This window comes from Symphodus melops (assembly GCF_947650265.1).
Source record: "Symphodus melops genome assembly, chromosome: 18".
Classification (NCBI taxonomy): Eukaryota; Metazoa; Chordata; class Actinopteri; order Labriformes; family Labridae; genus Symphodus; species Symphodus melops.
In genome coordinates this window covers 16,505,748-16,520,327 of record NC_136708.1, presented here as the reverse complement: position 1 = coordinate 16,520,327, position 14,580 = coordinate 16,505,748, and the positions used below count along the sequence as shown (strand labels likewise).

At 41.5% G+C, this 14,580-nt stretch overlaps 1 protein-coding gene across 3 annotated transcripts in view; it reads right to left on the bottom strand.

Annotated features, from left to right (window-relative positions):
• Positions 1-236: 236 nt before the first annotated feature.
• The window catches only part of ripor2 (RHO family interacting cell polarization regulator 2), a 65,649-nt gene continuing 51,305 nt past the window's right edge, over positions 237-14,580 (bottom strand). For all 3 annotated transcript variants that reach the window (XM_079367692.1, XM_079367691.1, XM_079367693.1), the window contains exons 7-22: positions 12,125-12,274; positions 11,668-11,731; positions 11,349-11,392; positions 10,957-11,082; positions 10,577-10,725; positions 10,138-10,267; positions 7,526-8,272; positions 7,104-7,285; positions 6,691-6,853; positions 6,404-6,536; positions 6,063-6,224; positions 5,303-5,476; positions 4,704-4,906; positions 4,465-4,548; positions 3,562-3,652; positions 237-3,257 (exon numbers count right to left, since the gene is read on the bottom strand). In XM_079367692.1, coding sequence (XP_079223818.1) covers positions 3,157-3,257; positions 3,562-3,652; positions 4,465-4,548; positions 4,704-4,906; positions 5,303-5,476; positions 6,063-6,224; positions 6,404-6,536; positions 6,691-6,853; positions 7,104-7,285; positions 7,526-8,272; positions 10,138-10,267; positions 10,577-10,725; positions 10,957-11,082; positions 11,349-11,392; positions 11,668-11,731; positions 12,125-12,274 — 2,703 coding nt within the window. In that variant the 3' untranslated portion in view covers positions 237-3,156. The remainder of the gene's footprint in view (positions 3,258-3,561; positions 3,653-4,464; positions 4,549-4,703; positions 4,907-5,302; positions 5,477-6,062; positions 6,225-6,403; positions 6,537-6,690; positions 6,854-7,103; positions 7,286-7,525; positions 8,273-10,137; positions 10,268-10,576; positions 10,726-10,956; positions 11,083-11,348; positions 11,393-11,667; positions 11,732-12,124; positions 12,275-14,580) is intronic.

Genomic DNA, 14,580 nt, shown 5'->3' with positions numbered 1-14,580 from the left:
TGTTGTTGTGTCTGTGGGGATACTAAACTTAAAAAGCCTGAAACATTTAGTTATCAAACCTATCCTGCTTTCATTCAAAGCAGCAAGTAACTCTGACTACTTGTATTTAAAACGGTAACAGCAGTCCAAAAACATTCATCCAGTCATTTGTTTACAGTCTGCATAGGTCTCAACAAAAATGCTGTTTAAAATGTTATGAACTTGTGAAGTTACAATTTCTTTTATTTTAAAAAAAAATATAAAACGTCCCCTCCTGTATTTTCAGCCCAGAGCAAAACCTTTGTGCAGGTCTTCCATTTTTATTCTCTCAACAGAAATGTTTACCTGGGAAGTCGGGGGGTTTCACTGCAATTTGGAGAAATGGAGCATTCTGAGAGCTGGTTTCTACAAGTCACAAACCTCTGGTGCTTGAGGTTATATTTTGACCACGGGACTGCTTAAAAAGTGAAAAGGAGGACATGTCCTGTTTAATGTCTTGTACAGTAAGGTCATTTTATGATTTCAGTAAATATTGGCTCTTTAAGCCTTCCCTCAATGTGTACCGCTTCCGTGAAGATTTGTTTTCAAATGTAGTGTACAAATAATCGTAGGCCAAATGCTTGCAAATGAATAATTGGTATTGAGACATTTGATACTTGTAATAAAGGAAACTTTTCTGGTTAAATTATGCAAAAATAAACTTTATTGCAACTGCTGTTAACGAACAGAGGAAATACTGACAGCAGATAATAGTATGCAACTAAATAGACCTAAACAGAAGCTATTGACCAAAGAGATTGAAACAGATCAATTTCTGCAAATGTATACAGTAATTAAGTCTCTAAATGTGTACATGTGCACATTCTGACAACTTATAGTTAGCAGTGTTGAAGAGCCAAAAATTCAACTCATCTTAAAACCGATCTGCAAGTTTGTAAACAAAAAGTAGCTAACTCAAGAAACACTGAATGAGTGGATGAAATAGATACTGAACCAAAATACTCTAATGCTATTCACATCATGGAAGAAATAAAATTCATTTAAAATATGGACCATTTCCAAAAGGCTGTAAGGGGGAAAAAACAAACATCTGCAGCTTTTAGTAACAACGTCACACATTAACAGGTTATAATACAAAAGAAAAATACATTTCATAAAAATATTCCCACTTTTTAATCAATATGGCTTTCGGACTGTGCAGTTAGAACCAAATGTAACGCGTTCATATGTTATGGGTTTGTCTTACTTTTAAGTTGTGCTTCTAAAGATAAGTCTGAGTATCCCGGCCAAAAATGCAAATAGTGTGTTGAAAATACATTCGCCTTAGTGAATTATGAGCAGTTTGTAAAAGATCAGTTTGAAAATTAAATGTTCCTTTGGTTATAGTAAATCCTCTAAGTAATAAAGTAACATTTTCTAATATATAATGTCTCATTAATTTGGGACCTTTTATGAGATAATAAACCTACCATACCATCAGACTATTCTCCAAAATAATTTATCTATTATAATCCATTCAAAATAAACTCCGATTTATGTCACGCATTAAATAATTTGCAAGAAAATAACATGGAGTCCTTTTTTTTTTTTTCAACAAACAGTTCAAATACTAGACCTGCTCCAAAAAGAACATAAATACACAACTCATTTACATAATGCATTCTGCACTATTACAGTATAGCTCCAAAAAATATTAGCTTTAAAAAGTGATGAATAATAAATACGATGTGTGAACAAAAGTGAGTTTTGTCGTTGTGCACTATCAAAAGACTCAGTAGTTGGATTTAGGCGTTTACCTCGGGTCGGATTTTCCCACATTACAGTTAGAATGTGAGGATATAAAATAGACCACAGATGTACCAAACAAAAAACTTAATTCTGCTGCTTCTCATTAAGAAAATACCTTGTCCTGCAATTAGCTCACAACCTCAATGAATGTGCACTTAACCTAAATATAGGCTAACACTACCAAAGGGTCGTCTGAAACTCTGTACAGTTATGAGAAAGTCCATCATCCTCAACCAAAATTATTGCCCTCGACTGGCTCTGTACCTGCAAGGAAAAACACATTTACAAAAGGGTGAACTTGTGTAGCCCGCCAGCTCAACCACATCAAGGCTCAGATGGTCGAAGCTAACTTTATCAAATACTCGGTGCAAAAGAGTCACATATGTACAAAAAATTGCACTTGTTCAAACTGCAAGTATGAGAAAACTCTGATATAAACTGCTGAGTTTTGAGGGTACTGTGCCGTCCTCTATCACCAGTATTTTTATCTTTCCTCAACTAGCTTAGCTTAGCATAGCCAAGCGTAAACTGGGGGGATTTTTAAACTGCACCACTTTCCCCGAACAAAAACATTCTCAACATATTTATGGTCCTCCTTGCCACAAAACACACATCCTTCAGCCATACAAGAATCCCTGAAACTCAAAAATGGAACGTACTAGAAAACTGAACTTAAAAAAATGTATTTTAAATACAAGCACATATATTACACCAGCAGTGTAAAATATGCCATATTTACATGCTTTACAACAGTGCAAATCTTTCGAAAGCGCCGCCAAAAAAAAACAAAAAACGAATTAAAACTTGATAAACAGTGATTATACAAAGATCAAAGTTAGAATACTGCCTGACACCACCAACTGTGTAACAATCAAGATGATAAATAATCTGAGTAAGTGATAAGTGTGGTGTGCAGTGATTGATAGCTTGTTGGAAACGGTAATGTGAAGATGCATTGCTCAACATCTGGTGTCCAAAGTCTTTCAAAGAAACTTTCATTGGCTTTGTCATCAAGTCAAATTTGTGTAATTCAGTTAAACTCAATGTGGCCGGTCTGTCTGGCTCAGGAAGCAGGGAGAGGTTGAGGAGGGGGATGGAAAAGATGGGGAATCAGGGGTGTGTTTGTGTGCAGGAGGGTTATAGGTTGTGTGTCTTTGTGGTTAAGATGGTTTATTTGGTGTTATTTCCTGTCTGGAAGCAGTATAAGTAAGAACAGTGATCTAATGTGGAGATTGTTTAGTCTGTGCCAAAATAAGCAGATTAATATAAAAGTGATCAGTCAGTAACAGCCCTGTGAGGTGGGGTGTGTGGGGTGAAGCTGAGGGGCAGTGATGTCCTCCGAGGCTGGGCTGAGATGTAATACGTTATGCGTTTCAGTGGCACAGTGGCTCAGAAGGCAGTGGTAACGGCGTTTCCGCGCCGCGTGCCCAGGCGGATAATCTCCCTGGGCATTGTGTCCAGCTGCTCGTACGCCAGACGTCCCTCCTCCCCTACAACAAACAATAGTTATCCGTAAAGCAATATACCATAACGCACTTATAAAATAGACCTGCTTCAGGGCACAACCAAAGTGTGATGCTGTTACTTTTACTCTTTCAATAGCGGATAGATTAACACAAAAAAATGTGGCAAATTAAAGCAAATTTGTGTGGTAATGCTTAACATACTACATTTATATCAATCATATCAGTATTTGTAAACTTTATGGCAGTTATATCATCAATACAGTTCAGGAATAAAAGAAAGAAGTACAAGTTTTCAAGTGTTACGATTTTAATATTTTTTGTAACTCACCAAATGTGAGCAGGGTTTCTATTGCGACATGGCGAAGCTCTTCATCAGCTGAGTCACAGAGTGCTACAACCGCCCTGATGCTTTCTACTGCCTACAGACGGATAAAAAAAGCTCTGTGAGAAGGCTAGGCTACATGTCAAAGTAGACAGAAGAGACACACATACACAGAAAAAGGACTGGGCAATTTATAGAAATGTTGTAGCTCTTCAGACATACATAATATAATATATGTTTGGCAGGATAACAATTAAGATAAAGTGAAAACAGATTTTGTACTTTGCCCTGACAAATGCATCAAACTTTTCTTCATCAAACTTCATTTGTGCTATTAGATCTCATTTTTTAAATCTAAAAAAGTAACGTGTGTAATACATTTTAATTAGAATGATGACGTCCTTTAGGCATTAGCTGATAGTTTAAGTTACTTCTCAGTGTTGAACGACTGGACATGTTTTTTCAATCAATTTAAAGCATTAATCTACTCCCTGTCCATCTTAATAGAATATGTGCATTTCATGCCACATTTAAATTGAAAGAATAATTGTAAACACCCTACTGTCTAGTGATTGTTTTTTTCGCATGACATATTAAAGGCTATGTTTTTCATCAACAAACCAATATAAATGATACCAGGAATTATCCCTATACTAAGGTCCTGCAGAGATTACTTTTCAGAGAGGCTTTCTCTTAGTGCGGGAGCTTCCTATGGGCTTGGCCTGAACCTCAAAAGGAATGTGTGTACAGACAAGGACTTGTTTGATAAAACATGAGAATAATAAAAGCGTACACTTCTTAAATACACATGACATGTTATGCCCAATATGTAAAAAATGAGGCTTTACTGAGCCCTCAAACCAGCTCCAAGTTTCATAGTAACAGTAGCTGCCTTTAGAGGTCACTGACCTGCAAGCAGCTCAGAGCTGAACAGGCCGCCCTCTGGCTCTGACCTCCAGCCTCCGACAGCGCCTGAGTGTAGCACTCCACCGCCTACACACACACACACACACAAACACACACACACACACAAACATTCAGACATGACTATGGGCATCTGTCAAAAGCGGTTTAAAATGTTTTCCCCTCAACAAACAAACACACACATATCCGTCAAACACACCCCTCGCCTCTTTAGAAGCACTCACCCTGTTCCTGAAGTGGCTGCGTGATGCTCCAGCAGAGAGGTAGTCGGCGGCTGCCTTGTTGACCTGAGGGTCCTCTGCTGTGAGCAGGGAGGCCAGGGCCCTCAGGGTGCTGCTGGTAGGCCACAGAGAGGACGCAGGCACCTCCTCCATTTCTGCTAGACAACAGGAGGAGTCTCCATTGTGTAGAGCCTCAGTGAACAACTCTAAAAATGACACAAACACAGAAACATTTTATACAGAAATAATGCAGAGAATTGAATGTGGGAGTTTTTCTTTATAACAGGGAAAGGTTTACTTAATAAGTGAATATATGTAACAGCGCTCCATTGTGTAGCTATTTCTCATTCAAACTGTGCCTTTATTCCACGACCTGTGCTACAGATAAAGAAATGAGCTGCACAAAGCCTTTTTTGAGTTGTTTATGATGCAACAGAAACCTATTAAATGATATTTGGTCTTAGAGTCCACTTCAGAAATCTAAGTTATATACTCTTCTCCTCCTGCTAAGTTAACGTGACTCCGTGGCGAAGAGGTGTAGATCTGCACTTACAGCACTATAAAACAAGATCTGAGCAGAAAATATTCTTCTGTAGCTTTACCCTCTCTGGCCAGGTTCAGCAGGTGCGTCTCCATGTCCTGAACTTCATGCTGGAGGATGTAGCTGTGGAACTGAAACACAGTCAGGACATCCTGAGAGAGAGCGGCAGCTGGAGGACTGTGTGCCGACACCAGGTCGCTCCTGTCCACCATCTCGCCCACCACGATGCCAATCACTGGACAACACAAAAAGACATTTGTTTTACTATGGTTTATAAATATCTGGACATCTTAAATTGAACATACAGTATGTTTTTATTTGTTCAAAGTAAGACAGATGACATCCAGCTTTCAGAATCCATCCAAGTGAAGACACCTTCTGATTTCACAAACCTTTATTTTGTGCTTGAGCAAATGTTATACCGACTAGCGATGAAGAAGGTCTGCTCAACGAGCAACTTTATTTTAAACAGGGCAACATTTCCATCTGAAGGATCTTCTTTCCTCACTTTAGTCGTTTTCAGAAAAATTCAGCTCTTTAGTAAATGTACTTAGACACTTTCCACCACTTTCATGACTTAAAATAGCTTTGGCCACACAGTCTCTTTCGCTTAATGTGCCGAGTGTTTATTCTTAGCAACTACAATTATCTCATTTCTCCTCAGGCACAGTTTTCAAAATAATTTACAAATCAAATGAGTTTCTAACTAAATCTAATACTTATTCAAACACACAGACGATTCTATTTTGCCAATAAAAAAAAAAAGATGTTATTTTAAGTGAGCCCTCTGGCTTATTTGTAGCAAGAAAACATGATCCAACCTGTGTGAGCACTGTGTGGGTGTCTGTCCTGCAGCAGTGCTGTGTAGTGCTGGTTCATATGTTTGAACACTCGGTCCAGCGTGGTGTGGAAAAGTCCTGCAGACCCGCTGCACTCTGACCACAGAGTCATCAGCTGTGGGCGCTCAGCCAAGCCCGGGAGGACTGAGAAGACGAGGACGAAAGACAAGGTTAGACGCTACAAAACCCTGAGAGCGGAAAGCGTTTTCTTTTATTGCATGTTATTCTTCTAAATACACAGCTATATGAAACACAGAAGGTTTCAGGAGGTACAACTCGGAGTTTTAAAAACACAGCCATACGGCGTCCTGGTTTCCGCCTACCATCAGCAGCAGATGTGATCGCTCCCAGTCTGTCCGCACTGATCTCTGCCAGCTCCTCTAACAGCTGAGTCTGTGCAGAGAGTTTGAGAAGGAGACTACGACGCTGCCACACACTTACTCCACCGGTCAACAACTGCAACAGAAAGAGAAACAAAACACATTTTTATTGTTTATTCTGTAGGCTTCTCACTTGTTTTAAAAAGATGAATACACGTCATTTATAACCATTAATAAGGTATATAACTTATTCTACACAGCATGATGTAAGCTGTGTTGAGGGGCTTCACCTGTATGATGTGATCGCAGTATTGCAGGTGGATGACAATAGCTACATCCAGGTTCTCATTTCCAGTGGTAAGCGGCAGAGGGCTTCCTGCCACACTGTTTCCCACTCCTGTGTCCTCTGTCAGGGCTTCACTCAGATGTCCTCTGGCTTCTGGATGCTGCCCACTGAGAGAGAGAGAGATACCCAGAGTCACCACAGGGGGGCAGAATAACACCTCTCTGTCTCTCTCTACTATGTTTTAACAGCACATACTTAAAAGCCAGTGCATTCGTGAATGAATATATGACCAATGATTGACTAACTATTTCCCCACCAACACTTTGAAAATAAAAGCTGCCAACTCGAAAGGACAATAGCCATTTTGGTTTATTTGGTGCCCATGTCTGCCAACACGTTTCCCTGTCGTCCACTCACCCGATTCTTTCCCCGTCTGTATCAAAAAGTGGCGACCTCTGTGGGATACAGAGGATGGCGTTATCGTCTCCAGTGTCCTCATCATCAAAGTCAGACGTGTTGAGGAAGTCGAAGCTCTCCAGGGCGCTCTCCACTGTCAGACTGAGGCTGGAGGAGCGGCTCCTGTGACCCGGAAGTCGACACTTTGAGGAAGAAAGGGCGGTAGGAAGAAGAGACAATGAATCAAAAACTCCTATTTGAAATCCAGGAGAAATTAAACTACGACTGGTTCCCAAAGTGGGGGTTGGGGAAATACCTTCCAATAACAGATGAAAATTTACAATGATTTGAAATCACATATCATATAAACGTACAGTATATGTTAGCATATGTAGTTTCTGAAAAAACTTAATTGAATTCAGTTAATTAGCAAAATAGGACACCTTGAGCAGGTCCTCCAGACGCATCACTTCCTGTTCCAGGTCCTGCAGCTCGCTGCAGCGATGGGTCAGTGACTCGAGCCTCATTAGCAGGCTGTGGATGGCCTCCTCCAAGCTGCTCTCCAGGAAGGCCCTGCTCCCCTCTCCGGCCCAGCTCAAACTTCCCCCTCCTCCCTCGGTAGAGCTCCCACTCGACGACACAATTTCCGAAGAAGTAAGCCTCTTCACGAGCTGACGGGTCAGACTTCCAGCCTCCTCCGTGTCCAACTCCACCGGTTTGAGTTCATCGGCGTGGTCTAAGAAAACATCCTCAGGAGCCACAGTGGAGAGGTGACTGTCAGAACAGAGCGACGGAGCAGCTGATCCAGAGTTAGACCCAGAATTTCTCTGTGACTCTGTTCTCTCCCACTCAGAGTCCTCTGCAACCTCAGCTTCATTGCTGGCAAGACTGCCACTTGTGCCCCTACTTCCTCTGCTCCCCGTCTCCCCATCCTCCTCCTCCTCCTCCTCCTCCTCCTCTAAATTCTCTTCTGCAATAGAGTCTTCCCTTGGGAGGATGTGTGTAGAATGTGGCTCTGTTTCTGGAGGAGTGACAGTGATCTCTGGGTTGGACTGGCTGCGGGAGTGGGAACTAGGTGCGGGGCTCGGGCTGGGCGTAGAACCAGAAGTGTCGGAAAAGGTGAAGGAGAGACGCTTGCACTCGGCCACCCCGCAGCCACCGTTCTCGAAGACATCGTCTGGTAAAGTGGCCTTAAAGGAGAGACGGGCATGAATATGTGTGACTAAAGAATTCAAAAATGAAACCTAGAAATGGTGTATGGCAAAAAGTATTCACCCATTTGAACTTCCTAAATATTGTTACATCAGCGCAAAGAGCAGGGTTGCATGTGCTGGACGAACAAAAAATATTCTATTATTGAGAGGGGGGGTTTTACATAGTATTCACATTTTTTTGTGTGCAAAAAATGATGTCTAAAGGTTTTTTATGCTACAATGTGGAATCCTTTAAACAATTCATGGTGACCAATCACAGGGCATATTCCAGGGGTAGAACTGGGGTTACATGGGACCCCTGAAATAATGATCAGCCCCCCAAAGTGCTAAATGAATTTAAACTAAGATTACAAGCTTTCTGATCTAATTCAGGCCAGAAGTTAACACAAACTTGTCAGGCCGTGTTGTAACATGCTGTAGCTTTTGTGACATTTCCATGTCACCATTTCCTCTTTTTGGTAGTTTTGACAGAAATGCATCATTTGAGTTCTTCAATAATAAGTATTATAGGAATCTAAGCTGCCACTTATTTCTGGAATAAAAAACAACAACAAAGGAATTAATAAAAATGTATTTGACCGTAGTGTTAGCAATTAAAGATGGCATGATTAGTGGGGACAGAAAGGGTAAGTTAATGCTTTAGTTTTAGGACACAGTTGTGGCCTTAAAGCCACCACTGCATAATTCAGAACCCCAGTTGTGGCCCCCGTTCTAAACTGTCAAGACACTGCAACCAACTGCCTTAGGTTAATGAGCGCATCCGACGGATAAGAATTTTTATGCACTTTAATCTAACAGTACAACAATTAATTAATATCCTTTTTGGCCCACCAATGTTAAAAACTCAAAGGGGTGAATGCTTATGCAAGGCCCTGGATAGTCTGAAATCAGTGCATGGAAAGTAAAAAAAAAAAAGAAAAAAAAAAAGTGAAACGAGAGAAGACAGACATGCCTCACAAAAACCAATCTAACTCCACTTTTCTTTCTTAATTCTCATGACTGAACCTGTTAAATTGAGATGTGGTCACCACAAGATAAAACTGAAAGAGATAAAAAAAAAAGAAGAAAGAAAAGAAAAAAAGAAAAAAGAACACCAACAGCTTGACGCCTGTCATGCAAATAAACATGCAAAGAGCCACAAAAGTTTCTCTGCAGCCCGCTCAATGGGACAAATGTGTCCGCACACACAGAAGAGTCCATCCGGAGGCATATCTTTGACGCAGGGGGCACACACAAGTCAGGTAAGGAGGGTCAGGGGGGCCACAACAGACTCACATAGACCTCCAGACTGGATTTGGGCCTTGGCCGCAGAGAGGCCAGGTCACCAAACGAGCGACTGCGCCTCAGCTTCTCAAGCAGGGTGTCACGGAGCATGTGCAGGAAGGAAGGGCGCTGGCGCTCCACGGGATATGGCCGCCACTTCTTAACACAATGCACATAGGGCAAGTAGGACGAGGTGTTGGGTATTTGAGTGAGTGAGGGCAAGTGAGTGAGAGACAGGAGGGATGGATAAACAAGCAAAGTGGGACAGAGTGTGGGTACGGGGAGTTGAAGTGGAGATGCAAAGGAGAGTGAGGATAGCAGGGAAATCGGTGGGGGTTAGTTTAGGGGTAGCACTAGCGTTGCTTAATATATGCAGGGTGTATCAGCAAAAAAATGTAGGTTAAATCATATCGTAGGGAGCAGATTCAGGTTCGTGTGCACGGACTTTCAACTCTATTTAACCCTTTTATAGCTATAAAAAGCAAAAATGTGGATGTCTTTCTAGTCGAGTTTGGATGAATAAAATCAATTCTACCACCACACAATTAAAGTCAAGGTCTAAACCGTGTTGGACTCACAAAGAAGGAGGTGTCCTGGAAGGTGGGGGTCTCCGGTGTGCCCTGGCTGTAGACAGACACTCGTCTCTGAAGCGCAGTTGCTTTGCTCACGTTTCCAGATGAAAGAGTCAGGTCCTCGACATCGAAGGGACTGGAAGGGAGAATTTAAACAAGGGCACATTGTGACTGCTGCGTTACAGTCATCCTACTTGTCCTCTAAAGGGGGACATCACACATATGGTTTAACAAAAAGAAAAAAAAAGAAGTTACTATTAATGACCAAGTTTCACCACAAGAGGGCAGAAAACAACCGATAATGTGACTTAGACTAGAGTACAAAACTAACACATTCACAAAAACAGTTACAGTACAGTTCACTGGCTATAATCAGAGGATAATCAGAGGATGAGATTCTGAAATAAAAAGTGAGGGCTCCATGAATGTACAAACGTCTACTTACTACCAGGTGACCTCCAGATTGAGTTTGATGGTCCCCAGGTCGTTGACGTCCACAGCCACCACCTGAGGCATGGCAGTGAACAGCTCCTTGGTTTCACAAATCACACTGCCCACCAGCATGTGAGTGGCCAGACCCTTCAGCTCAGTCACCTGATTGTGGACAGAAGATGTTTTGGGGTTTTTTTACCACTCATGATACTGCTACTAAAAATGAGGATACAGGTAATTGGTAAATATTTGATTGTAAGGATGCATGTATCTTGCTCTGGATACAGTGTACATCTATTGTTTGCACTGTTCCTTGCTTCACCCTGCGCTGTATTAATTGACTTCTATAATATTATGGACATAAAGGTAGTTTCTTCTGGAGGTTTTCATCACCTTGATGTTAATAAGGTCGGTGATGAGAGGCATGAAGACCATCTCCTCTCCATCCCAACTCTGCCTGGAGTTCACTTCAATCCTTCCCTTCAACTTCCACCGCTGACGACCGTACCGCATGAAGATCTAAAGGAAGGAATGGGATGCAAGTGCAAAAAATATTAAAACGTAAATATAAAGACACTGTATACACATCATAGCAAAATTTTTTAATGACGAGGTCAAGATCATCTGCCATTTCATCCGGCTGAATAAACAAAAACACAAGTAGTTACTTGAACTTAAAGTATAAATGTTTTCTGTCACAAATCTGAAATATCGAATTGTGCAAAAAAATCTACATTTTGAAATTTAAGATTCTTGCAGCCCTGTTTTACAACAAATAAACTTACCTCATATTGGTCTCCAGGACAGAGCCTAGCAAAGCCTGCCAAACCTGCCAGAGAGAGGACATTGCTTTTACAACACATCTGGACAGGACACTAGCATATAAGGGCCAGGCCAAGCTGTAGCTTATGTGATAAACTGGATGATACGCGTTTATTGAGCTACTAAAAACTCCACACGATAGTCAATTCAGTGACTTTTAAATAATATATTTCACTTGTCAGGATCAAATGTAGGGAAACTCCAGTTCATGGTACAGCTTTTCCCACTCGGTCCACGATTATCTTGAAAATCTGTTTCTGAATGGATTAACTCTTATCTCACCTTTCATTTTGATGTGAAATTCCCCGAGCAAGTTCTCCAGCTCGCTCTCGAACGTGCTCATGTTCTGGAGACAAGCAGAGATTAGACTGATTACATGAAGAGCTCTTTGTTGCACAAGACAGGAACACTATCACTAATCAAGTTATCATGAGGGACTTTGACAAAGTATTTCAACACTGACCTCCAACGGAGGCGTGATGATAGCTCTTAAGACAGGTGATGACAGTTTGTTTGTGTCTCTGGGATTCTATTTTTTTCCCCCCCTGAGATGTGACTAAACATGTCAGTGTTGTTGACGGACATCATTAGCACGGATCTGAACTTGTGTGATCCATAGTTTAATGTATAATCTTCCATAATACATACAATACAAAACTTTGAAAAGATGTTTACTTTGTATGACTTTGACAATGTAAATACATGCGTTAATAAATAACTTTAAAAAAAATGCCTGTACCTCAGTGTATTCCTTGTAGCGGCGGTTGACCTCTGCAATGCTCTCCTTGGTGCCTTTAGTTGAAGGAGAGGAAGAAAAAGCTTGCTTCATCCGACTGGCACCTTCCCTCAGACGGCTCTGGATGCAAAAGGCCTCATACAGCTCGTCCACCTGAAAGCACACCCACATCTTTAATAAATGCTCCACAAGGACAAGTGTGCACAGGCAAACTTTCCCGGTCATTAGCGCTCACACACTTACGTCTGCACTAATGAAACGAAGTGAGTCTTTGAAGTCTGAAGCCCTTCATCAAAACATCCCTGGGCAGTAAGAAAAGTCCTGAAAAACTTCCAACTGCCATCTAAATTATTCTGAATGTGATTACATCTCACTGGGATTCATCCAAGGATGCCCAACACAGATTAAAGCTCCTGAAGAAGTCAGCCATTTCCATCACCAGAACTTCAACCAGAGCAATAATGCAGCAGTTTTGAGAATGATTTCTTTCAAAATGGTGTAAATGAGAGCAGATACAGCTGGTTTGCATCAGTGAAACTGCACACTCCAGTCACAGACGCCCATGCTGTTCCAGTAAGCGACCCCAGTGGGACACTCCCAAAGCGGGGTAACAACAGACGGCGTTTAGAGCTCATTTAGAGACGTCTGCCCGGCTTCGGTTTGCAGCACCAGGCTGATCTAACCCAAAACCCACAGGGAGAGGGAAGAACTCCATCAACATCCTGCTGCCCTATTGTGAGCTGGAAATGTATGAGTTTCAACTGGAATGAAAAGATCAGGATAAAACAGTGTTGTAACATCGGCGGTAATGGTTTTACTGAGGTCTGTGTTGGGAGAAGGGGATTAGCTGTGATGTGTGGTAGGAAATCTCTAGGCATTTTCAAACACTAATTCTGATCAAGTCTGAGAGCTTAAAGGTAATAGACTACTTAACAATAGTTTTAACTGTAACAGTGTCAAGTCTCAAAATGACATTTCATAAAAAATATATTAAATTCAATGACATTGGGTCATGTTTGAATAAAGAGTTATTTTCCAGTGACCCTAGAGCGTGTTGTTTCACTGTAATGTTGTTTTCGATCTTAAAGAATATAAATCATAGCATTATAATTACATTTCTAGGACATAAAATGTGCCGTCTCAAGGTGAATTTTTCATCATTTTTCATTGTGTTGTTGCTAGCTGCTCTGTAAGGTTTTATTTACAACGCTGCGCTAATGCTAGAACACAAACTTGCTAACAATCTCCAAGCGGACCAGCAGATGCTGCGACACGTAGCATGTTTATGAGCAATGTCAGTACAATATCTAGTTAATATTGGGCTGCTAACACATGAATGCATGCTAACATGTACTAAATACTGAATAGTAAATACTGATGAGTAAAATGGTAATGTTTTGTGGCACCACAGGAAAGGTCAGGAAACCAACAAAACAACACTTTAGCCAATATCTCTTGGTCAAGACCGTCTGTGGATAATGTTGTGTGAATCCATCTGATTATTGTGAAGACATTTTAGTTGAAATCAAAGTAGTGAAAGGACAGACCAACAAACAGCAGTAGCCCTTACGTTATGCCGCAAGCTGGTCTAAAATAGGTGAAAATTAGACCCAATTTATAATAAAAATAGAAGTCCTATAACTCAAGTTAAAAGTCCACCAATTCTTCTAAAACAACAGGAGTGGGACAAAAGACTCTCGCTCTCACTCAAACAAAGTATTTTCTCCAAGAAACTGTTGCGCCCTGCCAGTCCAATGCTTTGGCTTCTTTAAATCACATATTACCAGAGTGGCAGTCGGGCGAAAAACAAAACACCTCTGGTGAGCCTCATCAAAGGGAAGTATTGCTGCCTGCCTGACGCGAACGCTGAAATATTGATGCCTCGCGCTCTTTTATGGCTCTCATTAGGGAGAAGAGGGAGAAAATGGGCCACTCTGGCTCCTGCCGTCTTGACAGCTTTCCTGGGTGTTTGTGTATCTTTATGGTCTGCATCATCTCCTAATAACAGGTTCATGATAGGAGTCTCAGAGACTGTGTATGCGGACTGGTTTTCATGTGCATGTTGTTGGCTTTGGTGGATGAGAACATATTCAGAGTAAAAAGTTGCAGTGGTGTGTTGTGGTGTCTTTTTGTTTTAGAGGATGGGTAATAGTCTGGAGATGTTATCATGACTTGTCTTGGCACAAATACACACAAAAACTCCCTTCAAATGAACCACCCTGCTCTCTGCACCCACACCCCCCTCACTGGGACCCAGCCCCGTCTGTCTGTCTGTGGTATGTGGTTTATGTGGCGGGGCTGCAGCAGATGAGCCGAGCCAACTATTAAATACCCTCCAACCACAACTGTTAGTCGCAGCTCTGTGATTGGTACCGTTTCAGAGTATCAGTTGTTTCAGAGCCAAAAACTGACAGCTTTGGACCACATTTGTTTACTGCCAAGCAAGGATGAACAAGGGT